The 27,883-nt window shown below is 57.3% G+C and overlaps 1 protein-coding gene across 1 annotated transcript; it reads left to right on the top strand.

Annotated features, from left to right (window-relative positions):
* The first annotated feature begins 960 nt into the window (after positions 1-960).
* On the top strand, positions 961-27,173 carry LOC106539088 (voltage-gated inwardly rectifying potassium channel KCNH2). Its single transcript, XM_087712208.1, has 14 exons — positions 961-982; positions 3,438-3,602; positions 6,475-6,939; positions 7,807-8,021; positions 16,994-17,419; positions 18,922-19,309; positions 19,721-19,920; positions 20,622-20,874; positions 22,510-22,703; positions 22,821-22,920; positions 24,108-24,374; positions 24,644-24,845; positions 25,372-25,561; positions 25,805-27,173. Exons 1-14 carry the CDS (start codon positions 961-963, stop codon positions 25,982-25,984), a joined length of 3,267 nt encoding a protein of 1,088 aa, XP_087568334.1. The 3' UTR covers positions 25,985-27,173.
* The last annotated feature ends 710 nt before the right edge of the window (positions 27,174-27,883 follow it).

Raw genomic sequence — 27,883 nt, 5'->3', positions numbered from 1 at the left:
AGGAGTAGCTGTAAAGTTTTGCAAACCATGTGGTGGCTCAGACATCCGGCTTGGTGTGTGTGTGTGTGTGTGTGCGTGTGTGTGTGTGTGTGTGTGTGTGTGTGTGTGTCAGGCAGGCAGGGGACTTCCCTTGCATAACGACAGAGTTGGAAGGGCCCTCGGAGGTCATCTAGTCCAACCCACTGCATGAGCCGCCTCTGTTTCCTCCTTTTGAACCCTGATAACAAACCGACATCCGTCCGTCCAGTTTCTCCTCCAGTGACTCGGAGGGACTCCGGCCCCAAAGGGGGGTGGGCTGGATGACCTCAAAAGAACCCTTCCAAGCAGGAGGGGGTTACCTGACCCAGGAAGTCCGGCAGTCAGTCCAGACTTACGACCGTTTTTCACAGTTATGACCGTCGCGGCTTTCACAATAGTCGGAGGATTGGTGACTAACTCACAGTTAGGACGGGGGTCACACGATCCCTTTTTGCGACCATCTGACAAGCAAATGGCAAGGAGGGGGAGCCGGATTCGCTTAATGACCGTAGGGGGGGGGACTTATCCGCTGCAGGGATTCACTTAACAGTGGCAAGAAAGCTTGTCAGGTGGACTGAAGCTCACTTAACAAAGGTCTCACTTAATGTCGGCTGGCCTGCCTCCCCCCCACCTTTCTTGGAATGGCACAAAGGATCCTGAGCACTGAGGGACACATGCGCCTCCTGGTGCCCAGATGTTGCATTGCGCCTGGAGAAAAATTGTGACCTGAGAGTGGAAGAAGGGAAATCAGCCACTCGGCCACTGACTCGTATTTATGACGGTCATAGCATCACCTGAACACCCTCGTGACCTTGTGCACAAAGTCAACAGTGAAAACCAGATTCCCTTAACGACTGTGTGTTGCTCAGGTCATAATTGCAGAGATTCACTTAACGACCGTCCTGCGAACACTCGTAAGACGGAACAAACCGTGCTTCACCAATGGCTCGCTTAACAATGGAAGGTTGGTCACAGGTTGAGGACTGCTGGTGGAGGCGCCAGGTCTCTCTTGACATGGGGCAGCCTATGGAGAGAGAGCAGAATGACAGAGAGGGAAGGGACCTCGGAGGTCATCTAGTCCAACCCCCTATTCAAGAAGCAGACTTACAGATTTAGAGTTGGAGGGGACCTTGGAGGTCATCTAGTCCAGCCCTCTGCTAGAGAAGTAGACTCTTACAGAATAAGAGAGTGGGGAGGGACCTTGGGGGGGGGGAGTCATCTAATCCAGCCCCCTGCTCAAGCAGGAGACCCTTACAGAAGCAGAGAGTTGGAAGGGACCTCAGAGGTCATCTAGTCCAACCCCTTGCTCAAGCAGGAGAGCCTTACAGAATCACAGAGCCGGAAGGGACCTCGGAGGTCATCTAGTCTAACCCCCTGCTCAAGCAGGAGAGCCTATGTCATTTCAGACAGGTGGCTGTCCGGTCTCTTCTTCAAAACCTCCAGTGCCCCAACTTCTGGTGGCAAGCAGTTCCCCTGGTTAATTGCCCTGCCTTTTAGGAAATGCCTCCTTCATGCCAGGTTTCTTCCTTCCTTGGCTGGTTTCTGTTGCCTCTTCTCCTGCCCTCTGGGGCTTTGGGATACAAGGGGACCCCCTCTTCTTTGGGGCAGCCCCCCCCCCCAAATATTGAAACACTGTTATCCTGTCGCCCCCGGTTCTGAGGGTCACTCCTGCTTCTTCGTGCGGTTTCACCTCCACTCTGATGTATTCGTGGTGCCAAAACTTTGCTCCGCCTCTGAACCTGCCTTTTTCGGGGTCAGCCCCCCCTTTCTGCTTTTGCCGGTTGCCATCGTGCGGTGGTGGCGGCAGTTGGCCAGGGCCTTATTTGGATGCCAAATGCCCTGCCAAATTCCCCAGTTGTCTCTCTCTCTGTCCCAGGTTGGCAAAACGGCCCATCTCTGGCTATGGTGGGCATGTTAGTCAGCCCTTGGCAAGCCGGCTTCCGCTTGGCGGTGCCCGGCCTCACTTGGGGTGCAGAGAGAGAATCCCCCCCCTCCCTCGGCACTGGGACACCAGCCATGCCAGGGCTGAACTCCCCGATGAACTCTGCGTGGGCCCAGGGGTGCCCTGGTCCCCTTCACAGGGGAAGGGCTGCGTGATAGGGGGTAGGTGAGGAAGGGGAGAGGGGGAGGGCTCTGGGGAGGGGGGAAGGAGGGCTGCTCCAACCCCAGAGGTCTTCAGCCAGCCAGCGAGAGGCTTGACCTTCCTGAGGACTAGCAACTTAACGTTTGGAAAGGGAGAAGATGGCGGCTTTGGTGACTGGAGGCTCGGTTGAATTCACGAGGGAGGGACGTGTGAAGGTTGCTTGAGGGAATGTTCCATTCTGAGCATTCTAAGCATTGGGGTTTGTGCCCCGCGAGTGTGACCTTTGGGGGGGGGGATTCAGTCCAGATCCTGGGAGTGGAAAGGCGGGTTTGGCCCAAGTGGGGCTGAGGGTCGCCAGTGGCACCCCACTATTGTGGGGGTGATCGGGTGGCCCTGCTGCTTATTGGTGGCGGCTCCCTAAACACACAGCGTCTGCCCCCCAAGAGTGGGGTCCTTTGCTGCACCCCCAAATGCCTCACCTGGCCCTTCGTTGGTCGCTACTGGGTACTAACCCCCCCCCCCCCAAGTATCTCCCAGGATGCCAGGTGAAGCTTCATGCCAGCGATTGGGCACTGCCTCCATCCGGGGAGGGGGGGGGGGCGAGAGCTTGGGAAGTGCCTGACCCCTCCCCCAATCTCCATGGAGGTCAAACCCAGGTGTGGGAGCCCCCTCCCTCCATTCAGCACAATGAGTTACCCCTCCTGCCTCTTCTATTCTGTTCTAGTTCGAACTCTGTTCTATTCTCTATTATTCTATTCCAGTGTTTTTCAACCTTGGCAACTTGAAGATGTCTGGACTTCAACTCCCAGAATTCCCCAGCCAGCATTCGCTGGCTGGGGAATTCTGGGAGTTGAAGTCCAGACATCTTCAAGTTGCCAAGGTTGAAAAACACTGTTCTATTCTATATTCTAGTGTAGTTCTAGTTCTAATTCTATTTCTCCATTTATTCTGTTCTAGTTCTAATCCTGTTCCCTCCCATCCCATCCTGCAGTCTGTCATTTGTTCAGCTCTCTTGACTGTCATTGAGCTGCAGAGCGTGAAGGGAGAGGGACTTCTACCCAGCCCAGGGCTGTTGGCACAGGTGGCACCTCCAGGGCACTGGGGCCACCCGAGGGCCCCCCCTTTTGAATGATCTCTGGAGGGGACCGGAGGCACGCGGGGCCCAAACCTCCCCTCGGAGTTGGGGGTGTCCTTGCCAGCAGCAGTCTGGGGGGATGGAAGAGAGGAGGAGGGTCTTAGCCCCCCCCTCACTCTCTCCCCTGCCCTGAGGAAGGGGGAGCGAAAGTGGGGTTCTCTCCTCTTCTGATCTCCCCCCTCCTCCCCCTTTTTTTGGCAGGCAGCTGCTTCCTGTGCCTGGTGGATGTGGTGCCGGTGAAGAACGAGGAGGGTGCCGTCATCATGTTCATCCTCAACTTCGAGGTGGTGGTGGACCGGGCTCTGCTGACCAGCTCGGCCAAGAACACCAACCACTGGGTGTCGCCCGCCGCCTGGTTGCCCACAGGTAGGGGGGGGGCTCTGTCTGCAGGGGAGGGGCGGAGGGACGCAACGGTCGCCCTTGGAAACCCCATCTGTGCGTCCGGCTGGTCTTCAGACAAGACAATGACGCTTCTTTAGCTGCCGTGTGTCTTTGGGGCTGCCAAGAAGGGAAACGTAGAAGAAATCTTTAACGACTGCAGTGGGGAATACAATACAAGTAACCATCCCTCCCTCCCTCCGGCCCCCCCAATGCCAGTGCCACTGAGGTGGCGCAGTGGTTAAATGCAGCCCTGCAGGCTACTTCAGCTGACTGCAGATCTGCAGTTCAGCGGTTCAAATCTCACCGGCTCAGGGTTGACTCAGCCTTCCATCCTTCCGAGGTGGGTGAAATGAGGACCCAGACTGTGGGGGCGATATGCTGACTCTGTAAACCGCTTAGAGAGGGCTGAAAGCCCTATGAAGCGGTATATAAGTCTAACTGCTATTGCTATCTATCTATCTATCTATCTATCTATCTATCTATCTATCTATCTATCTATCTATCTATCTATCTATCTTCTATCTATCTATCTTCTATATCTATCTTATCTATTATCTATCCATCCAAGGCTCAAGGGTTGACTCAGCCTTCCATCCTTCCGAGGTGGGTGAAATGAGGACCCGGATTGTTGTTGGGGGCAATATGCTGACTCTGTAAACCGCTTAGAGAGGGCTGAAAGCCCTATGAAGCGGTATATAAGTCTAACTGCTATTGCTATCTATCTATCTATCTATCTATCTATCTATCTATCTATCTATCTATCTATCTATCTATCTATCTTCTATCTATCTATCTTCTATATCTATCTTATCTATTATCTATCCATCCAAGGCTCAAGGGTTGACTCAGCCTTCCATCCTTCCGAGGTGGGTGAAATGAGGACCCGGATTGTTGTTGGGGGCAATATGCTGACTCTGTAAACCGCTTAGAGAGGCCTGGAAGCCCTATGAAGCGGTATATAAGTCTAACTGCTATTGCTATCTATCTATCTATCTATCTATCTATCTATCTATCTATCTATCTATCTATCTATCTTCTATCTATCTATCTTCTATATCTATCTTATCTATTATCTATCCATCCAAGGCTCAAGGGTTGACTCAGCCTTCCATCCTTCCGAGGTGGGTGAAATGAGCACCCGGATTGTTGTTGGGGGCAATATGCTGACTCTGTAAACCGCTTAGAGAGGGCTGAAAGCCCTATGAAGCGGTATATAAGTCTAACTGCTATTGCTATCTATCTATCTATCTATCTATCTATCTATCTATCTATCTATCTATCTATCTATCTTCTATCTATCTATCTTCTATATCTATCTTATCTATTATCTATCCATCCAAGGCTCAAGGGTTGACTCAGCCTTCCATCCTTCCGAGGTGGGTGAAATGAGGACCCGGATTGTTGTTGGGGGCAATATGCTGACTCTGTAAACCGCTTAGAGAGGCCTGAAAGCCCCATGAAGCGGTATATAAGTCTCACTGCTATTGCTATTGCTATTGGTCTCTGCACCAGCAAAGTTGGGGGCCGCTGATTGATACCATCCTATTCAGATAGGGGTATAAGAAGCAATCCGGGTTAGCTCTTCATTGCTCTGGTTGACTTTCTGGGGCTGGCAAACACACCCCCCCCCAGTCTAAACAACCCCTTGCCCCCTTCTGCCGTGCCCCCCACTTGCCTACTGAAGTGGGGCTGGGTGGCAAAGCCCCGAGGAGAAAGTCCTTTATCTACTCTTAGTCTGACCCCACGGGGGAGAGAAGAGGGGAGGTTGGGAAGGGGGGGAGGACAGCCGCGGAGGGTGGAGGGGGGGCGAGTGCCCCAGAGGCCCAAAGCCTGGAGGATATGGTCCTTGGCAACCCCAACCTCCAGGGTGACCAGATCTTAAAAATGCTGCAGGAAGAGCTAATGGAAACCCGGGCAAGTCTCCCAGCCACAGGGAGGCTTTCGGGGCCCCCCCTCCCTCCCCCCCAGCCACACGAGCGGAACACCTTTGTTGACGGGGATTTGGGGGTGGGGGCCGCAGCAGAAGAAAGGGGGCTTTCCGTGACCGGCTGGGGGGGCTGTCTGGAGGACGGGGAGGGGCTGGTCCCGGGCGGGGACTCCGGGGTCCCCTCGGGTCAGGCTGCTCCGACAGCTTGGCCGAGAGCCGAAGGAGGGGGGTGGGGTGGAGGAGCAGAACCGCGTGGGAGGATAGATGGGGAGGACAGGCAGAGGTGACTGTCTCCTTCCTACAGGAACAGCCTGTCCCGGTGCTTCTCTGCAGGGAAGAGGGCACAATTTCGGCTCTGAAAGCAACTCTCTGTGTGTGTGTGTGTTTGTGAGAGAGAGAGAGCACAAAGTGCGGGGGGGGGGATTATGTGAAGGCCCCAGGCGGGAAGAGGTTTCCTCTTACTGGTGGGTCCTGCTGGGGATGAGGGGCACTTTGGAAGCCTCCATCGTCCTCCGGGCCAGGCCACAAGGAGGCCTGCTGACCCCTGGTGGTCAAAGCGTCCCTATCCCCCTAGGCCAGCGGGGTCCAACTCAAGGCCCATAGCCACGCGGTCATTAAGTGGTTGACTCCGCTCACCCGAAGGGGATCGCGTGGCCCGGGGGACGCTGCGATCGTCACAAAAACGAGGCCCTTTCTAAGCATCCGAATGTTGATCCTGCAACCACGGGGATCGCAAGAGGGAACAACAGTTTCTTAGCGGCCCTGTTGTAAGGTTGAACAGTCGCTAAATAAGCCATTGTAAGTCGATCTGTAGCCAAGGCGGAGGAGACCCCGGGGGTCTTCTAGTCCGACCTGCAGATGGGGAAGGGGCTCATTGCCCTTCCCTCTCAACCCCGCCACTCAAATGCGCCTCCCGGTTCTGCCTTCCAGGCCGCGGGAAATCCTTCCGACTGAAGCTGCCGGCACTGCTGGCCCTGGCCGGGAGCAAGCAGTCGCTGCCGCCGGATGAGCCGGATGAAGCCGTGGTGGTGGACCTGTCCAAGCCCAGCAGTGAGTCCGTGGCTCTGGACGAAGTCACCTCCTCCCTGGACCACGCCTGCCTGGGCTGCGAGGAAGAGGAGGAGGAGGAGGAGGAACCGGAGCCAGAGGACCGGCGTGCCTTGATGGAGCACAGGGGGGACGGCAGAGAGGACCCCCCGGTCACACACTCCTCGCCCCGAATGGACAAGGCCACCCTCCTCCACCTGGAGGCCTCCTTCTCCAACTGCAGCCTGACCCGCAGCCGCTCGCGCGAGAGCTTCTACAGCGTGCGCCGGGCGTCCTCGGTGGACGACATCGAGGCCATGAAGGGCGAAGGGGAGAAAGGCTGGGCCCACAGCCGGCATGCCAGCACAGGTGGGTCCCCACACGGGTGCTGGGAGGCAGGGTGCGAGGGGTGCCAACGGATGTGCCGTCCAGTCCGGAGGAGGTTGGGCAGGCAAGCACTGCTGATAGCATTAGAAAGGACCTTCGAGGTCCTCTAGTCCAACCCCTTTGTCAAGCAGGAGACCTTATGCCATTCAGAATAATAAAGACAGGGTTGGAAGGGACCCTAGAGGTCACCTAGTCCAACCCCCTGCTCAAGCAGGAGACTCTATGCCATTCAGAATAAGAGAATAATAGGGTTGGAAGGGACCCCTAGAGGTCTTCTAGTCCAACCCTCTGCTCAAGCAAGAGAGCCTTTACCATTCCAGAACCAATGGATGGAACCAATGGTGGTTCCATCTCTTCTCCAGAACCTCCCGTGTTGGAGTACCCACAACTCCAGTGGGGCAGAGAAGGAGATCTCTCCCCGTCTTGGCAGAAACAGATTTGGGGATGTCTTGTCAATGGGTTAGGGTGAGGGGGAGGGTTGGGGTTTAGGGTTAGAGGTTAAGGTGAGGGTTAGACAAGGTGAGTTAGGGTTGGGGTTGGAGTTAGGGGCGGGGGTTAGGGGTTAGGGTTGGGGTTGGGTTAGGAGTTGGGGTTTACGATTAGGATTTAGGGTGAGGGTTGGGGTTTAGGGTTAGTGTTAGGGTGGGAGTTGGGGTAAGGATTAGGGTTTAGGGTGAGGGTTTGGGGTGGAATGTTGTTGAGCGACTTTGTACGGGAGAGTTCGGTGCCCTTGGCCAGCCGGACCGATGAAGAGGGCACAGGCTTTGGGCTCGGGGTGTCCTCACGTGGGCGGGGGGGAGACTGAAGCACCCCCCCTCTTTTGCTCACACCTTTGGGGTTTCCCAGCAGGGGCCATGAACAACGCCCGGAGCCACCTGCTCAACTCCACCTCCGATTCGGACCTCATGCGTTACCGGGCGATCAGCAAGATCCCTCAGATCACCCTCAACTTTGTGGACTTCAAGGCCGAGGCCTTCCTGACCTCCCCCTCCAGCGAGAAGGAGATCATCGCCCCCAGCAAGCTGAAGGACCGCACCCACAACGTCACAGAGAAGGTCACCCAGGTGAGAGCCAGGGAACCTGCAGGAGGAACGCTCGGAGGCCCCTCTGCTGGGCGTCGCCAGTGGCTGGCAGGTGGATAGACGGGGGCCTCGGCGGGCACTGGCAGAGAAGGGCAGTAGGGGGAAACACATCCTTGCTCAGGAGGAGTGCCTTGGTCTTTCTGCTCGGATTGGTCAGAATAGAGGTGGAAGGGCCCTTGGAGATCATCTAGTCCAACCCCCTGCTCAAGCAGGAGACCCTTACGGAATCATAGAAAGAGAAGAGTTGGAAGGGACCTTGTAGGTCATCTAGTCCAACCCCCTGCTCAAGCAGGAGGCCCTTACAGAATCATAGAAGGGCAGAGTTGGGAAGGGACCTCAGAGGTCATCTAGTCCATTCCTAGTGTGGCTGAGGTGGCAACAAACATGGCAAGGCAGCCAGGGAAGGGGCAGCAAAGAGGAACCGGTGTGTGTGTGATTACAATTGAAGATTGAGCAATTGGGGGAGGGGGGGACACAGGATGGGGAGGGGTCTCCTGTGCTTGAGTCCTGTGGGTGGTATCTGCCTCTGTGGGGACAGCTATCAGGCCGTCTCCTCTTCAGGACGGCAAAGGTGCAGACACCAAATTTAGGAACCAGCCATTTGGATCCAGGCACCTCTTTGGGGGGAGGGAAATTCTGCCTGGCAACTGCAGAGCCCCCCCTCCCCAGGAAGTGGCTCCTATGGAGGGGGGGGTCTTGGCAGTGAAGAGGGGTGCACAGAATGCATCCTTCATGCTTGTGGGGGACGCTGGCCTGCTTGACCGATGCCCTCGCCCAGGGAAGAGCATTCTCCCCCCCGCCCCGCAGACCTGCAGTGAGTGAAAGAGAGAAAGTGGGAGAGGGGAGAAGAGAGAGATAGAAAGATGGCGATATAGTGAAGAGAGAGAGAGAAAAAAAGAGGGAGAGGGAGAAAGGATGAGAGGGGGAGAAAGAAACAGAAAGAAAGAGAGAGGGGGAGGGGGAGAGGGAGAAAGAGGCAGAGAGGGAGAAAGAGAATGTGGGAGAAGAGAGACAGGAAAAGAGAAAGAGAGATGGAGGGAGAGAAAGAGGGAGAGGGAGAAAAAAGAAGAATGGGAGTGAAAGAGGGAGAAAGAGAGAGAAAGGGAGGGAGAGAAAGAAGGAGAGGGAGAAAGAGAATGAGAAAGGGGAGAGGGGGAAAATGAGAAAGAGAAAGTGGGAGAGGGGAGAAGAGAGACACAGAAAAAGAGAGATGAGAGGGAGGGAGAAAGGAGAGAGAGAGAAACGGGGGAGAGGGAGAAAGAGAGAAAGTGGGAGAGGGGAGAAAAGAGAGTCATAAAAAGAGAGAGATGGACAGAGAGAAAAAGAGAGAGGGAGAGAGAGATGGAGAGAGAGAAGGAGAAGGAGAGAGGGAAAGAGGAAACAAGAGAGGGGGAGAAAGAAAGAGAAAATGAAAGAGAGAAACAGAGGGAGAGGGAGAAAGAGAGAAAAAGGGAGAGGGAGGGAGGGAGAAAAAGAGAGAGATGAAGAGGGAGAAAGAAGGGTAGGGAGAGAGAGGGAAAGAGGGAAGAAGAGGGGGAGAAAGAAAGAGAAAACGAAAGAGAGACAGAGAGAGAGGCAGAAAGAGAGAAAAAGAGAGAGAGAGATGGAGAGGGAGAAAGAAGGGGAGGGAGAGAGGGAAAGAGGGAAGAAGAGAGGCGGGGAAAGAGAGAGAAAATGAAAGAGAGACAGAGTGAGGGAGAGGGAGAAAGAGAAACAAAAAGAGAGAGGGAGGGAGAGGGAGGGAGGGAGAAAGGGAGAGAAAGAGAAAGTGGGAGAGGAGAAGAGAGACAGAAAAAATAGAAAGAGAGAGAGATGGAGAGAGAGAGAAAGAAGGAGAGCAAGAGAGAGGGAAAGAGGAAGGGGGAGAAAATGAAAGAGAGAAAATGAAAGAGAGAGAGATGGAGAGAGAGATCTGGTAGGAGATTCCAGTTTCAGGATTGGCCTTGGCTCCCCTTCTTCCCCGGGGTGTTTTTGGGTCGTCTCTGGTTGCTCCCAAACATCCAGCTCTGTCTGGGCCGCCTAGGGATGCTCCGCAGGGGGACGGGAGCAGCCAATAGGTTGGCCAAATGAATCCACCCGTCTCAAGTGAAAGGGGGGGGCCAGGGGGGGGCAGGGGAACCGTCTTGATGTTCCCAAGGCTGGAGCTTCATCTGGGATGGCGTCAGTCGCCTGCCTCCCCACGCAGGTGCCAGGAGGAGACCCTGCGAACCTCCCACGATTTCAGGGCGGGGGTCTTTCCCCCACTGGTGGTGGAGCCTGGGAGGGGGGGGCTCCTCTCAGGTCCCCTGGGGGCCAAAGAGGCACAGCTCGGAGCCTTGATGGCTGCAGGACGGGTGCCCGGAGATGGGGGGCAGCGTCGAAGGAGGCCGTGAGGGGCATTGCCCACCTTGGGACCTTCCTCCCAGAGGGAGCAGCAAAAGAGCCACGGACGCATTGAGGGGGGGGGGCTCTTCTTTCAGCCTTTCCTGCTGAGATGCATCACGAGGATCCCCTGCCAAAAAAGGGGGTGTTACGGGGGGGACAGCCCCATAATTTGTAGCTGACTGCCAAGGCCGCTGCAGGAAACGGCGATATAGCTCACTTCAAGGTGACCCATCCTTCTCCCCTTACCCAAGACTCTGCCGCTGCATTGCAGGGCCTGGGAAAAGACCCCCCCCCCAAAAAACAGAGCAGGTGACCCCTGCTTTCCCCAGGGACTGGGGGGGGAGCAAGGTGAGGGGGGGGGTTCATCCCTTGTCGGCAGCCGGCATCTCCCATCTCGGCTGCTCCCGGTCTGTCCCATCTGCCAAGAGATCTTTGGGAAGGTTTGAGTAAGGGGAGGGGCCCAGAGGAGCCAGGAGGGGGGGGTGCCTCTTAGGGCGGAGCAGAGGGGGAGGGGAGCGGGGAGGGAAGGAGCTGGCAGCTGTTCCCTCTGCCAGCCGCTCTCCGAAGAAGCCAGGGTCCTTCCAGATGTAGCTGCCTGGAGTCCTCGGGCTGCTCTTTGGGCCGGCCCCCCTTCCCCATTCCGGCCTGCAATGCCCGGCGGGGCAGCTGCGGACCCTCCGAACACCCCCTCTGAGCGGCCAGCCCCTTCCCTCCGGCCGGGATGCCTCGGGGCAGAAACCGGCAGCCGATACAGCTGGAAGACAAGGACTCGCGTGTCCGTCGGGCCGTCCGCATCTCCAGCTTGGTGGCTCAGGAGGTACGGCGGGGGAGAGGTGGGTGGGGCGGAGCAGGGGTTTTATAGTGTGTGTGTGGGGGGGGGGGAGAAGTCTGGGGATCTGGATTCCAGAGGGGCGAAGAAGAACTTCTGGGTATGCTCAGAGGCTCTGTTGTTTTGGGGCAGCTCCCTGTAGAGTGGGGCATTGTCAGAAAGAGCCCCTCAGCTGTGAGGAGTCACAGACACACACACACACACACACAGACACACACACCTGGTGATGCTTCGTGGGCTCTTCCCGGTCTGCCAAGCCCCTACCCACAAGGAGACCCTCCCCCAAACTGGGCCGTTGTGGCTTTCCCATTAGTCGGAGGCCTCCTCAGAAGAAACACATATACCCGTCCTCGCTCCAGTGGCCCCCACCCCAGAGATGTCTCTGGGACCCCAAGTGGGGAGGGGGCTTGCGTTCGTTGCACTGACTTCCCGCCTTTTGCCAAAGGGGTTGGGGGGTCTGAGGATTGAGAAGGGGGCAACTGTGGAGGGCTTTCCCTGTTGAATTACCTCCCGCTGCATGTTCCTCCCTTCCTGCTCAGAGGGTCTTTTTCTTCCTGCGAAGCCCCTCCCCTGCCACCCCCCACCAACCCCGGGATCCCAATTGGGTGGGATGAAATCAGAAAGCCCCCCCCAACCCCAAAGGGACGTCTTCTCAGCAGCCCCCCAAAGTATTGAGATTGCCCATACCAGAATAGTCGGTTTTGGGGTGCCCCCTCCCCCACCCACCCTCAACAGGCGCCTGGTTTAGATGATCACTGGGGCCCCCCCAAATGCTTGGTTGTCCCTCGTACTCCTCTCCCTTGATCAGGACGGGCGTCAAAGCCGTCCGTGACCCCAATTTTTAAGATTCACCCTTTTTTTCCATCGGCGCCCCGACTTTTGTCCCGAGAAGTGAGAATTTGCCCAAATTTCCACACACAAACGCCAAAAAAAGTTGCATTTAACGTCTGGAATTTGAGATGGCATTGATGGACGACTAAGGATCTTGTCAGCAGGACGTCCGATCCTTGGCAGCCGTCTAGCAAATAGATCGTTTCCTAGGAAAACCAGTTGTTGGGTTTTTTTGTGCGGCGCGCACGAGATTGTGTGTTTGGGGGTGTTTGTTTTTCTTTGATTTTTGTGAACAAAAGTGGTGCCCCTCTCCTCTTTTCTCCCCCCTCCCCCAAATCGGGGGTGGGGCTTCCCTGTCCCATCTGGCCTCCCCTCGTCCATAAAACAGGCAGCCAATATCATCATCCTATAAACTTTTATTATAAACCTAGAAATTTGGAATCGGCCAATTAAAACATCTTTTCTAGCAGGTGGAAGCGGGTTGGCGGAGGAGGGGCGTGAGGTTGGGATCCGGTGGATTGGCATGGAAGATCGGCCACCCCTGGATCCTTGAATTCGGGCAGCTTCGCCCCTCCGAAGGATTGGCATGGAAATTTTAGCAGAGAATAACCCGAAATCGAGACTTGAAGTCTTGGCTTCGGGTTATTCTCTGCTAAAAGAGAGTTTTCTTATATCGCTGCATCCCTCCGGGTCTGCCCCATGGATCGGATGTGGGGGGAAGCCCCCTGTGTTCCCTTGTCCTGGGGCTGGAAGGTGTGGGTTGAAGGCTTTTTTCTAGGGGGGGTGCAGAGAGCAATTTCCAGGGGGGGGGGTGGAGAGGGCTCTATCACATTAAAGCAGGGGTCTCCAACTTGGCTTGTGGAGTTTAATTCCCAGAATTCCCTAGTCCAGCCCTAGAGACAAGGCTGCGGAACGGGGGGGGGTCTCAAATTTCAGAACAGCAATGCACAATAAGGTCTGGGGTCTCTTCCAGTCCTGACCTGCAGCTCAAAATGGTTGAGGGGGGCACCAAGAGATCCACCATCTGGTCCCTTTAAGGGGTCTCCAAGTTTGACCATTTGAAGACTTGTGGACTTCCAACTCCCAGAATTCCCAAGCCAGGGTCTCCCTCCCCCCCTCCCCCCCCCACACTCCTGCCGTGTTTTCTACCCATCTGGCAACAAAATAACTCCGCCAAGCAGCTGGGAATTCTGGGAGTTGAAGTCCACAAGTCTGAAATTGGCCCAGGGTGGAGACCCCCTATCTTAAAGGGATTGGATGGTGGATCTCTCGGAACGCCGCCCCCTCCCCCCCCCCCAAGCAATTTGGACCCTGAAGAGACCTTCCTGTGGGTGGCTGCTGTGAAAATTGAAATTTCACACACACACAAACACACACGCAGCCCTCCCTCCAGGGCTGGTGGGGCAGAAGAAGCTCTCCCCCCCATCCCCGGGCAATGCCTGCTATGCCCTGCCCCTCCCAGCTCCCCCTTGAGTGTGGGGGTGGGGCGGGAAGGAGAGCCCGGAGGCAGGCAGGGCTGGACTCCTCCCGTGCTCCTAGGGGAGGGGGCAGCACGCTCCCCTCCGCGCAGGACATAAAGCCAGGCCCTTGTGAGGTGGGGAGGACTCTGCCCCCTCCTTCTCACCCCCCTCTTCCAGATCTCACTCACACACACTCAGATAACTTGGGTCCCCTCTGTGGGTCCTCCTGTCCCAAAGACTCTGGGGCTGGTCCAGTTGCTGCGGGGGGCTCTGAGCAGGAAGGGCTCCGAGGTCCCTGTTTTTGGGGGGAGAGCTCGTCCCTCGTCCCGGTTTCCCAAGCCTGCAGGTCCCAAAGAGGGGCTGCCCCCTTCTCCTTCGCCCCCTGGCCCAGGGGAAGAGCTTGCTCTCCCATGCACGCACGCGCCTTCAGCGCGCACACACACACACACACACACTCTCCATTTCCAGCAAAGAGAGCGTTTTTGTCCCAATTTGGTGCACAGCGCAACGGGTGGCTAATTTTAGCTCCCGGGCCAAGCAGTGTGGTCAGTTCCAGGCAAACCGCCCTGGGCCCGCTTCCTTCTCCCCCCCCCCCCCCGCTGTCCTCCCCCGCCTTCCAGGAGAAAACGGGCCAAGCTTTAAAGAGGTAGCCGGTTCAGATGGGGACCCTGCGCCCCTCTCTTCTGGGGAAGGAGACTCAGCCGAACAAACAAACGGGGGGGGGGGGACTTTCTGGCATCAGACTGGGTGCCAGACTCCTTCCATATTTGGCAAGCAAGTGGGCAGCGTCATGGGCACCTGGCCTGGCACGGAGGAGGCCTCCCATCCCTCTGCTTTGCAGAGCAGCCACCGTGGGGCAGGGAACTCCTCTGATGTGGGGAATCTGGAATTGGGCTCCCTGGCATGTTGGTGTCCCCCCCCCCCAGCCCTGGCTTGTTTCCCCCCCCCCAACCCGTCTGGCACCAAAATAACTGCGCCAAACCAGCGTGGCTGCCTTCCACCCCTCCGTCCGCCTGGCTCTGTTGCTTTCCGTGGGAGGGGAGGCTTCCCCCCTTGAGCAGCTATCGCGGGGGGGGGGGGCTTCTGGACTGTGGCCCAGATGGCAAGAGACAGGGCCACCCCAGCGCTCCCCCCGTCTGCCTGGCTGGGGGGGGGAGATGCCTCTTTGGAGAGCAGGGCAGGCTGGGTAAGATTCCCTCCCCGATAATTTATGCGCTCCCCACTTCCTCGCCAGCTGCTTGTGTCTGGCGGGGCTGCCTGGCTTGGCAGCAGCATGGCTGATGGTGCCCAGGGTCTGTGGCCACTGGCTGCGAGGAAGCCCCCTGCACGGCCCGGGACTCGCCGGGAGGACGCTGGCATCCTTCCTGCAGCTGGTTCAGGACTGTCCTCTGCCCTGGGCTGCCCCTTCTGAGCTCCTCCCCCCCCCCCCCAGAGCCGCCTCACCTGTGGGTCTTTTCCTCTGGGGCAGCTGCTTGGACCAGGACGGGGACGCCCCCCCAGGCCAGAGGCCGGCAGAAAGACACGGAGAAGGTATGGCGGGGAGGAGCGGGGAGGGGGACGGTAAGCTGCCCCCAGCTAACAAGCCGTGGGGTGATCAGGACTCCCCAGGAGAGGAAGGGTGGGGGACGCAAGATTTCTGGACATGCTCAGAGGCACTCTTGATTGGCACTTCCTCAAGGGCAGCCTCGGGTGGAGAGGGCTCCCTTCTTCTCCCAGGATTTCCCTCATAGGACCCACAATAATGGGGTCTTCTGGTGAGCTGAAATCTCCTCACTGGGCAAAATTGGGGTACACACCCCCCCCGGGCCGCAGCACAGAGGGGGAGCTGTTGGGAACCGAGTTGCATAAGCAGGGAACTGGCATGGACTTTCCCAAGTCCAGCTGTGTGCGTGCACACTGACCCGCTGCTTACACAACCGCTGGCCCGCCACCAAGGAGGCCTGGTTCTCTTCTCCTGCCCTGCCGTCAAGGCGCAAAGGTTGGACACGGCTGGACTAGATGATCCTTAGGGTTCCCTTCCACCTGCCACTCAAGAATGGCACGGAGGGCAGTTGAGGCTTCAGGAAAAGGGCTTCTGGGGGGAGGGCCTGGGGCTGGACTGGACTGGGGCAGGTTCCGCCATGCTTCTCCTCGGAGTGAGCCGTGGGGATTGAACTGTTGGTCGTTCTGAGTTCTTCAAGAGAGGTGCCCAGCATTTCGGGAACTGGCAGGCGGGAACCGTACTCTGCACGCGCTCAGGGGGACTGCTGCTTAAGGGTCCTCCGAGGTCAAAACCACAACCCCGAGGCAGCCCTCCATTCAACTGAGTTGGACACCCCTGGGCTAGGCCGAGCAGGGATAAGAACGCGGCACATGGACCTGGATGTGCCCGGATTGCAGACTCCTGCAGGGCAGGGGTGAGGTTGTGCCAGCGTTACTGCCGGTTCGGTGCGCGCACGATTCGCACACACGGACAGTTGCCTATAAATAGGCCTGCACATGCGCAGAACATTAAAAACATCAAAAAAAGGTGCTGCGGCGACCGGGGAACCGGTTTGGTGGCCTGGCGAGCCTGCCGTCTACCGGTTCAGGGACCCAGTCGCAATTTCCACTACCGGCTTGCCCGAACCGGTGTGAACCGGTAGCAACCCACCTCTGCTCCAGGGCCTTCTGTCTCTGCCTTGTCCCCCTGGGTATTCCCTGCCCAGGGTGGGGGTTCAGAGGCTGCCCTGTTGTGTGGGGAGGGGGGGGCAGTGCAGGGCAGGAGTGCCAAGCGCAGGGCAGCCTCTGGCAAGAGATAATTGCCTGGCTTTCAGTTGGCAGAGCTGCTACCCTCGGAGTAGCTGGGAGGCACGGCAGGAATCGTCTTTGCTTCAGGTGCCTCTAAGGGAGCCGCAGACATTTCCTGGCTCAGGGAGAGACCAGGCAGTCGAGGGGGAAGAGAGCAAGGAGAGGCCTGCCTTAAGAGAGGAGGACTTCAACTCCCAGAATCCCCCAGGTGGCATGATTAAGAGCGGGGGGGGGGGGGGACTTCAACTGCTGCATGCGACTGAGGGGCGGCTGGGTGGCTGTTACTCTGTGCACCCCTGGGCTGGAGCAGGGGGTGGGTGGGACAGGTGGCCTTTAGTGCCCCCTCTCCATCACAAGGTAGTCCGACTTGTGTTACGTGGTGAGCATGATTTGCCGTATTCAAGTGGAGCCTGGAGCACAATTACTTTTTTCAGGAGGTGGGGGGGGATCAGGATGGGGCACTGAACATGGCGATGGGGGATAGTTGTTCCATTGAGTGTGCGTGTGTGGGGTTTGTGGCTGTTGCGGCTGTTGCGGCTATTGTGAGAGCCGACCTGCATTCCTAGGGAGCGCCCGAGACACCCCACATTGAAGAGCACATCCAGAAAGGGGAGCTAGTGGAAACTTGGGGGGGTGCCTAGACGTGGCCGGGGCCGGGAGGGCGGAGCTTAGAGTTGCTCAGGTTCCCTCCTGCCCCACAGGTGCTGTCGCTGGGCGCCGATGTCCTCCCGGAATACAAGCTGCAAGCTCCCCGCATCCATAAGTGGACCATTCTGCACTACAGCCCCTTCAAGGCGGTCTGGGATTGGCTGATCCTGCTGCTGGTCATCTACACGGCCATCTTCACCCCGTACTCGGCCGCCTTCCTGCTGAACAACCCGGAGGGGCGGGACCAACGGCCCTGCAGCTACTCCTGCAGCCCCCTCAACGTGGTGGACCTGATCGTCGACATCATGTTCATCATCGACATCCTGATCAACTTCCGCACCACCTACGTCAACACCAACGAAGAGGTGGTCAGCCACCCGGCCAAGATCGCCATCCACTACTTCAAGGGCTGGTTCCTGATCGACATGGTGGCGGCCATTCCCTTCGACCTGCTCATCTTCGGCTCCGGCTCGGAAGAGGTACTGGGGGCGGCTGGCGGGAGACGACCCTGTCAGGAATGGCTTGGCCCGCTTGGGATGGTGGCGGTGGGGCAGCCTTTGGTGGTGGGCCACCTTTGCCACTTCTCACGAGGGCACAGGGAGTCCGCGACTTACGAATGCTACAGAATCCCTGATTTCTCTGGCTAAGTGAAGCATTTGCGAGTTAGGCTCTGTTTTACGACGTTCCTTCGCACCATTGTTAAGACAATCCCGGCGGCTGTTCAAGTTAGTAACACAGCTGTTAAGCAAATCGGGATTTCCCATCAGATGGTCGCAAAAGGGGATGAAGTGACCCTGGGATGTGGCGAGTATCATAAACAAGAGTCCGTTACCAAGTGGATTTGTTTCACGTGACCACAGGGAGGCTCCAGCTGTTGTCAGTGGGAAAAACGGCCCCAAGTCACTTTTTTCCACTACCGTGGTAACGTTGAATGGTCGCTAAATGAACTGCTGTACATTGAGGACTAGCTGCACTGTGTCAGGTTTGGGGAAAAATTGGGGAAGTCTTTGCTTTTTGAAAGTCGTTTGATGATCTGCGGGTAGAGGGAGAGGGAGCACTTTTGATTGTCAGGGACTTTGAAGGACAATGGGGGGAGGTGTCCTTCCCCGCCACTGAAGCGGGCATGCTGGGGGACAGAAGCTCTGATTTGGGCTGTGCCAGATGTTCATTTTTTGTCTTTCTGGCAACCGAAGCTCGGCGGGCTCTGACTTCCCGGTGTAAGGTGGTTCCTATTGATCCAGCCGAAATGGATCTGTTGGAGATCTGCCTGCAATGAGGAGCGGGATTGAAGGTGGCACGCCGGAGGGAGGGAGGGAGGGTGGAGAGCGACCCCGCTGGCACGGCTGGCCGTCTAGACAGCTCTGGCTCTTCCTCAAAGCTGGCATCGCTGCCTCTAGCCCAGCTGGGTGGCCCCCTTCAGGACTCCCTTGGCTGTGGGGAGAAACTAGGTCGACACAGAGGAGGCCCACACTGGCAGAGAGGGGTCGCGGTGCCCTTGGGCAGCTTTCATGGGGCGTTTGGTGGTCCAGAAGGGAAATGCCATGGTCACGGGCAACTCAGACCACACTTACGCGAGCAGTAGCCGAGGGCATACACCAGTGTTTCTCAACCTTGGCAACTTGAAGATGTCCGGACTTCAACTCCCAGAATTCCCCAGCCAGCATTCGCTGGCTGGGGAATTCTGGGAGTTGGAGTCCTGACATCTTCAAGTTGCCAAGGTTGAGAAACACTGGCATACACAATGGCAATTGGTGTGTGCGTGGGCCTGCCACTCGGCTCAAACAACCTCCTCCCCTCGACGAAAAGGTTGGGGGACTGTGCTCTGTGCAGCCTCCGAGAGTCCCCACTGAGAATGACAATCGGCGGACCGCAGGGTGGAAACCGCCTGCGCAAAGGGGTTGAGGGACACTGTGGGTGACCCTGGATGAGAGTGGGGCTCTCTGGGAAATTCACAGCCTCCCCACCACTTCTGCCCACACAGACCACCACCCTGATTGGGCTGCTGAAGACGGCCCGGCTGCTGCGCCTGGTGCGCGTGGCCCGCAAGCTGGACCGTTACTCGGAGTATGGCGCGGCGGTGCTCTTCCTGCTGATGTGCACCTTCGCCCTGATCGCCCACTGGCTGGCCTGCATCTGGTATGCCATCGGCAACATGGAGGGCAAGACCATCGGCTGGCTGCACTCACTGGGCGGGCAGATCGGCAAGCCCTTCAATGAGAGCACCTCGCACCTTGGCCCCAGCATCAAGGACAAGTACATCACCGCCCTCTACTTCACCTTCAGCAGCCTCACCAGCGTCGGTTTTGGCAACGTGTCGCCCAACACCAACCCTGAAAAGATTTTCTCCATCTGCGTCATGCTGATCGGCTGTGAGTGTGGCTGCCCAGGGAAAGGGGGGGAGGCTCAGTTGGGGCGGCCGCCCAGGAGGGCATCTGATTTGGGACAATGTTTCCTTAGATTGATGTCCTGGGAGCATCGGCCCCTCACAATGGGTGGGTGCTCTCTGTGCATGCTCACAGAAACTCTTCTTGGCGTGCAGGACGAGCTGGAACTGAGTGATTCCAAAGCACAGCTTTTCCATAGCAGCAGGCGGCGTGTTGCGTATCGCCCTGTGGATTGGGAGGGGGGAGTTTATACCCAGATTTGCCGCATAGTGGGGGAACTGTCTTGAGCCTGGCCAGGGGTACCGCTGTGTGAGGCACAACCCTTTCTGGGTGCCAAAATGCTGAGTCCAGGCACCGGGAGTGATAGTAGCTGACGGATGTCTTCCTTCTCGCCAGCACTGATGTACGCCAGCATCTTTGGGAACGTCTCGGCCATCATCCAGCGGCTGTACTCTGGCACCGCACGCTACCACACCCAGATGCTGCGGGTGCGAGAGTTCATCCGCTTCCACCAAATCCCCAACCCCTTACGCCAGCGCCTAGAAGAATATTTCCAACACGCCTGGTCGTACACCAACGGCATTGACATGAATGCGGTGAGTTTGAGTAGCCCCTCTGCCCCCCCCTCCCAAGGACCTGGCTGCTACCTCCTCCTGAGGGTCTGGGGGTCCAGTGTCCCCCTGATGGGATCCTGGGGATGGAAGCGCCTGTGCCACTGGGATCTCCCACATTCGAACACCCAAGGAGTACAGAACAGGAGTCCACAACATCCGGTCCATGGTCCACTACCGAGCTTCAAGACATTCCAAACTGAGCCACAGAAGTGGTTGAGCATGTATCTACATCCCCACATATTTGGGTGGCAGGTGAGCAGTGGTGGGATACAACTGGTACAGCCCGGTACGGGCGTACCGGTGCGTGCTGGGAGCACCAGGTACTGTTCCGGTATGGTGCTCTGGAGGGCCCACCTGCCTGTCCACTCTCCTTACTGCTATTTGAGCCGATAAAGGCTTTCGTGCATGGAGCATATGATGCCTGCGCGATGCTCCACCGAGCAGCTGGGGCGTCGTGGGTGCTACGCGCGTGCTGCACGTTTTCACGTGGATGCCGGGCCCCATTGCAGCGTATTGGTTGCAATGGGATCCGGAACCCACCACTGCAATGAGCATGTGCTCACACTCTTCGTTGGCACAATCAGCAAGCGCACGTTTCCACCGCTCGCGGGTACTTCTCAGGACGGGGAGCTCCTAGGGCCCCGATTCAAACTCTGCCCCCTCCAACTCTCACCCCCCTGCAGGTGCTGAAGGGATTCCCCGAGTGCCTGCAAGCCGACATCTGCCTGCACCTGAACCGCACCCTGCTGCAGAACTGCCGTCCCTTCCGGGGCGCCAGTAAGGGCTGCCTGCGCGCCTTGGCCATGAAGTTCAAGACCACCCACGCCCCGCCCGGGGACACCCTGGTGCACGCCGGAGACGTCCTCACTGCCCTCTACTTCATCTCCCGCGGCTCCATCGAAATCCTCCGAGGAGACGTGGTGGTGGCCATCCTAGGTGAGGAAGGGGCTTTCCCTCACCATCCTTGTTCTGCCACTGTTCATACAGAAAGGACAACCCTCCCTCTCAAGTCTCCTCCCAGAATGCCCCTTGGAAGGTGGCAGCGCCCCTGTATTAATACAAGTAATCAGGGGTGGGTTTCACATTTTTTTTACTACCGGTTCAGTGGGTGTGGCTAGATGGGGGGCATGGGACTGAGTGGGCATGGCCAGCTTGATGTCACTCACACACACCCAGTCCCATGACCCCTTCACCAAGCCATGCCCACTGAAACGGTGGTGAAAAGTTTTGACAAGGGTGGGGGGAGGCACCTCCAACCTCGCCGGAACGAAGGGAGCTCCGGCAAACGTTTTCCTCCTCCCTGGCCCCCAGGAACACTCTGCAGGCTTCAGCAGGGCTGGGGGAAGGGAGAAACGGGGGCCTCTCTGGGACTGGCATGCACACTCCATTAAAAAGGGGGGGGATTACATTTTTTCAACGAAATTGTTCTGCACATGTGCAGAACAGAAAATAAAGATGGCGGAACCCAGGATAGAACTGGTACGGTCCCGTCTCCGGCTGAGTTACTACCTATTCGGCCGAACCGATCCAAACCAGTAGGAACCCATCTTTGCGAAGTAATCCTTGAGATACAAACATTTGTTTAGTGACCGTTTGACACGGAGAAAAGTGACTTATAAAAGTTTTTCACACAACCCTTGTACTGTATTTCCCCCCAAATAAGGCCTGGTCTTAGTTTCTTTTGGGCCCTAGGTCTTATTTGGGGGTGATGTCTTGCCTATTTTTCAGAGTATAAGATGCACCTTTCTCTCCCCTAAAAGCACATGGAAATGTTGGTGCGTTGTATACACTTGAGTACAGCCATTTTTGGCCTGCGGAAGCCCTGCCCCGCATCCCATTTTTGCGAAAAAATGAGCCGTTTTACCACAAAACAGGGGCATTTTTGCCTTCCCCCAGTTCTACTGAAGCCTGCAGAGTGGTCCTGGGGGCCGGGGAAGACCAAAACTTTTTTTCTTACTTTCCTCTTCGAAATCTTGGTGCATCTTAAAGTCTGAAAAATACGGTACTTCCCTTAGAACTGCCACAGCCAGGCCTCCCATGCCCCAACACCTGTCGCCCCATTGCCTGACCAGTTCGACATGCCACACAGCCTCCTGCAAGTGGCAGCAACGGTGTGACAAATCTCGCAGTGTCCTCCCGGAAGCGGCTACAAGTGGCTGCAGAAGTCCGGATGTGGCAGGACAGGTGTCAGGACGTGGGAGGCCTGGCTGTGGCGGTGCAGGGCGCATGGGGCAGCTCCACAGACACACCCCTGCTTGATTTTTACACATGCGCCTCACCCCACCTCGTACAACCAGTCGGTGGGACAGAGAGGGCAAGGTCTTAACTAGGGCTTATTTTCAGGCTAGGTCGTATTTTTCGGGGAATCACAGTAGCCTCCCCGTGGTCACATGATCAAGATTCAGACCCTTGGCAACTGATTTCCAAGCATTCCCCCTTGTATCCCCCTCCCCACAATTCAGGGCAGTCTGTCGTTGTCGTGAAGCACGAGACAAACATAAGGTGGCAGCTGACACACATCTTCTGGCTAGTGTCCCACCATCCTTGCGCCTTCTCTGTCTACTTCCCCAGGGAAGAACGATATTTTTGGGGAGCCGCTCAACCTCTATGCGCGGCCCGGCAAGTCTAATGCCGATGTGCGAGCCCTGACGTACTGTGACCTGCACAAGATCCACCGGGAAGATCTCCTGGAGGTGCTGGACATGTACCCGGAGTTCTCTGACCATTTCTGGTCCAACCTGGAGATCACGTTTAACCTGCGAGATGTGAGTGCTTTGGGAGGGACTGCCCAGCCCGGGCTAGGGGTCCCCGGAGCTCCCCAGACCCATCCTTCCTACTGAGCCTCGCCTGTCCCCAAGTAAACGCTCGGCTTGGCTTTGCAGACAAACATGATCCCGGGTTCGCCTGGCAGTGAGGAGATGAACGAGGGCTTCAACCGGATGCGGCGGCGCAAACTCTCCTTCCGACGGCGCACCGAGAAAGGTGAGCGTTGGCCAGAGGGTGCCCCCAGCCCCATTGCCCCCCTCCCTTGAAGTTTGCTCCTCCTTCCAGGGGCCCTCAACCTCCCCCTCCCACATCGGAGCCTTGAAGAGATTCAAGGAGTCGTGTCAGGTTTCCTAAAAATGCCCTAATTGATTCATGAGTCTGGAGCCAAGTTTCAAAAGAAAACCAGTCATTTATTAGGAGCCCCATTTTGGCAAGACCTTTTTGCAGTCAGATCTGAGCTTCGTTGAATTATAGCTGAACTTTGCCCCTGTTCCTTCCCTCCCCTCAGTCTGTGTCATAAATCACATTCCCCAATGAGGTGCGCCCCTCCCATGCCTGCTGCAGTCATCTGAGATCCGACTCTGGCCGAAAGTATGTGTGGAATGTGCTCCCCCCCCTTTCCTCACCATGGCAACTTTAGGAATTGACAGTGTGATCCTGGCTTCATCTGCTGATCCCAATGGAGCAAATGGTTGAAGGGCCAGGAGCAAGCAACAGCTTTGTGGGGGGAGAAGTCTGCGAGGGGGAACCACACATGTACGGCCACTGCAGATTGCCTCTTTTTGTGGCTATCCTTTGGGTGGGGGCTGATCTTCTGGGTGAGAATCCGGCAGCTGGAACTGCCAACCGAGATGGAAAAAGAGGGCATCGTTGCTCACCCAGCAAAGAAGGTTGGGTCTCCCTCCCTCCTTCCCGCCCTCCCTCTGGGGACCAGAAGACCCTAGACCAGGGGTGTCCAACCCAAGGCCCATGGGGGCTGGATCTGGTGTGTGGAGTGCTTAAATCTGGCCCATGGGGCCCGCCTGGAAATAGCAAAGGACTGGCACGTGGTCCCTCTTTCAGCCAAAACAGGGTGTGCAGTGTCCCCCCTGTGCCCCATTTTTGGCCTACACAGCTTCCTGGAGCATCCTACTGGCCAAAATGGGGCATGGAGAGGTGAGGGTGGCTGGGTGGAGCATCCAGGACAAAAATGGGGAACAGGGGGACTCACGAACCCCACCGTGTCCCATTATGACTGGCAAGATTCTGCAGGAAGTGTCCATCCCATCTCCCCACGGCTGGTCCATGGAGGAGAACTACAATGCGGCAGGGTTTGACAACCTTGCCCTAGGCCCACTTGCCTGGAGACGTTGCCTGAGACACACCTGCACCCCTAAAGTAATTTTATGCTCCCTGTTCCACAGACGAACACCTGGGGGAATCGAGGTCCCAGCCCAAGGTGCTGCACATGGGCCAGAACTGCCAGGCTCCCGCTGCTGCCAGGTGGGAGCCCTGCCTCAGCAGTTCAGCCGTGTCTAGCCCCGCCTCTAGTGACGAGGAGGAGACCCCCGTCCCCATCTCCAGGGCCACGGAGTTGTCGCCTTTCCATGTGACCATGGGACCCCTGGCTGTTCCGCCCTCCGCAGCCCTCCCTGAGGAGCCGAGCAGCGACTCCTGCAACCCTCTATCCGGTAAGGCCTGTTGGGGCGCTCATGCCCACATCATCAATGGGGATAGGGGACAGAAGAGGGAGGGGTTTGGCCTCCCTCACCCATCACACGGGACCTCCATCCCATCTTACGCTGCGGGAAGGCTGTGCTGTTGTCTTCTCCCGGCCTGCAAGGAGCCACGGCGCAGTGCCCCTCTTTGTGGCTGGGGGGAGGCTGGTTAGAGGCTGACCTGCCCATATCGCAGTGACCCCTGGGGCTGACACACACATCCCTCCTGTGTCCCCTCCCAGGAGCCTTTTCAGGTGTGTCGAATATCTTCAGCTTCTGGAGTGAGAGCCGAGAACGTCAGTATCAGGAGCTGCCCCGCTGCCCGACTCCTGCCCGTCCCACCCTCAACCTCCCCCTGGCCGGCAGCGGCAGCCTCCCCTCCAGCAGGCGGCATCGCGCTGAGCTGGAAGGCCGCCTGGACCTGCTCCAGAAGCAGCTCAACAGGTAGAGAGGGTGTGTGTGTGTGTGGTTGTGCCCTGTAACTTCAGCAGAATCATTCCTGGGGATTTGCTGGCAAAGGGAAGGGGGAGGGTTGAAGGATACTCCTCCTCCCCACCCAAGGCCAAGAGGGCCTTTCTTGGTGGTGTCCTCTTCACTTTTCCAGCCCCTTCTGGAAAAACAGGCTCCCCCCCCCAAGAGTTGGCTAGAAGGAGGGGAGGGGGAAACAACGGAGGACCCTTCATGCCCGGAGAAAGCCAAATTGGATGGGTGGAACAAGGAAGTTGCCACTGTTCTGACATGGGACGGTGTGTGTGTGTGTATGTGTGTGTTTGTGTGTGTGTTGGTGGAGGGAGTCTCTTCCTTACACAAAGGCACTGCAGATGGATGTGGAGGCAGTGTGTACCACGGACAGACATCCGTGGAAGAGATGCCTTGTTTGCCTGCCTGGGTCCCTACCCTCTCGGCCCACCTAGCAGTGGGAGCCAAGCATTGCCAGCCGTTTTACCTTCCTCTCGTCGCTTCCACCCAGACTGGAGAACCGCCTGACAACGGACGTGGCCTCCATCTTGCAGCTGCTGCAGCGCCAAGCCATCCTGGTGCCTCCCACCTACAGCGCCGTCTCCTCTCCGCAGCCCCCATCGAACGCCGAGCCCACCTCAGGGGAGCACCCCCTGGCCCTCCCCCCCATCCTGGCCCAGGCGCTCTGCACCCGGACACAGGTGAGTGTCCCCTCAGAGAGCTGAGCCCTGTCCCCAGATCTTCAGCTCCTGAAACCTGTGCCGGACTCTCACCTGGTGTTCCGGGATCCCAGCCTTCCGGATGGACATGAGTCTGTCAGATGGACCAGATTCATGTGGCATCAGCCGTTGCCTTTGTGGGTGCTAGCCATCCCTTCCCTTTCAAGGGGGCTTGGACCTCCCCCAAGGCCACTTACAGTTGATCTTCCTCTCATCCCTTCTCAGATGCCTCATTTTCCATCTCTCCGGGTGGACACTACCGAGTCTACTGATGAGGTGGTGTTGCTGGTGGAGCCGCCCTGCGTGGCCCCTCGGCGCCTTTCTCTCCCGGGACAGCTGGCTGCCACGGGGGGACCGGACTTGCCTCCCGATTTGCACAGACACTGCTCGGACCCCGGCAGTTAATCAACTCTGGACGGAGACCCAGATGAGGGTCTCTTCACGATGGGGAGCATACAGTGGACAAAGATTGCCAGGAGCCTGCGCGACCCACCCGAGGGGCGGCTGCCTGGCATGGCCGAGCAGAGCTAGCCACTCTCCCATGATGACGTTAGCTGGCCTAACAGCTGGGCAGATCCCGGAGGATGCCTGGGGAACTGGCGGAAGGGCTGCAAGAACTGTGGACGACGACGTGGTGTGAAGGACATGAGGAGGATGTAGGCGGAGCTGACAGGACGCTGACGGCAAGGATCTGAACTTTGTGATGTACCATCCTTCATGGGTTCCGGGGTTTCAATCAACCCGGTGGCTGAGTGGGGAGTCCAGGAGAAAAATGGGTGCTCCTATAGGGACCCCAAGCTGGAACCCCTGAGGAGGGCAGCGGGACACCTCCCCATCTCCTTATGGGGAGTCTTTGTGATACTCGGAGGGCCCCCGTACCCCGCTTTCTTTTTTGAGAGACCCTCTCCCCTCCAGGACTTTCATAATCCAACCTTTGCTTCACCAAAGCGATTTCTCGGTGGGGTGTGGGGAGGCTCCAGCTGAGCAATAATTCCAAGCCCTTTGAGTCCATCAGGGGGGACCGTTCGAGATCGGAGCAGCCCGCATGGGAGAGCTGAGAAGTTGTGAGAGTTGTAGACAGGCGGGTGTGGGTCATTTACTGCTGGATCACTCCTCCCCTCTTAGAAACCGGGCTGTGTTCACAGCTCCTCCCCATTACACATGGGGCTGCAGGCAGGGCATCACTCCCCATCTATTTGAGGGGTGTGTTCTCTGCACAGTGCACCCCACTTTCTCAGCCACTCCTAAATGTTCCCACTGATGGGAAAATGGGGTGTAGGGGGACACAGTGGTGAATGGGGGGAGGTCTCCTCCCCACGTCCCATTGCATCCCCCTCCCCTTTAAAGCAGCAGCCTGCTGGATGCAACCCCCTTCCTGTCATTCCCCATCGGTCCCTCTCACTTAGTAGCAGACAGCTAGGTTCCATCAAGGGGGTGCTGACGGCACCCCTCCACACTGCAGGTTTCCAGACCCCCCTCTTCTCCCAGCTTGCCCCACACATCAGAATGACGCACGTTACATCCCGCGCCCCCTGCGCATGCTGTCCTCGGCAGTAGCAACCAATGCCCAATAAACTTGGAGTGGATGACTAAACCCCCTCCCCACAGGTCTGGTCTCTTTGTGGGGGGGGGGTTCACAGGGGAGGGCTGTGTGCTTCAGCCTGGAAGTTGCAAAGATTGCCTGGAAAAGAGGAAAGCTGGTCAGAAAGTCCAGGCAGTCCTGGACTTACGACCACACTGGAGGCCCAAACCTTTGTCTCAAAGCGAGTGATTGGTTCAGTGGACATGGGCCCCTTTTTGCAACTGGTCTTGCCAATGTTGCTAAGTGAGTCACTGCAGTTCTTAAATTAGTAACCTGCTTATTAAGTGAATCTGGCTTCCCCATTGAGAGTCAGAAGGTCACAAAAGTGGATCATGTGACCCCGGGACACTGCGACCGTCATAATTAGGAGTCAGTTGCCAAGCATCTGAAATTGGATCACGTGACCCTAGGAATGCTGCGATGTCGTAAGTGTAAAAAATGGTCCTAAGCCCTTTTTTCGGTGCCGTCGTAACCAGAGGTGGGTTCTAGCAGACACGACCGGCAGTTGGCTTTTGGGTGCACTGCATACGCAGGCGTTGCACACTCGTGCGCTTGATGTGCGCACAGTGCAATAAAAATTGTTCTGCGCATGCACAGAAGCGGAAAAACAAGATGGCATCACCCGGAGAACCGGTTTGGGGGCGTGGCAAGCCTGAGTCACTGCCAGTTCCAGCGACCCAGGCTCCCAAACCACTATCGGTTCCGCCAAACCGGTCTGAACC

The sequence above is a fragment of the Thamnophis sirtalis genome, unplaced genomic scaffold, assembly GCF_051295495.1.
Source record: "Thamnophis sirtalis isolate CommonGarterSnake01/CBP01778 unplaced genomic scaffold, rThaSir2_p1.2 scaffold_4, whole genome shotgun sequence".
Taxonomy (NCBI): domain Eukaryota; kingdom Metazoa; phylum Chordata; class Lepidosauria; order Squamata; family Natricidae; genus Thamnophis; species Thamnophis sirtalis.
This window is presented reverse-complemented; position numbering and strand designations above follow the sequence as displayed.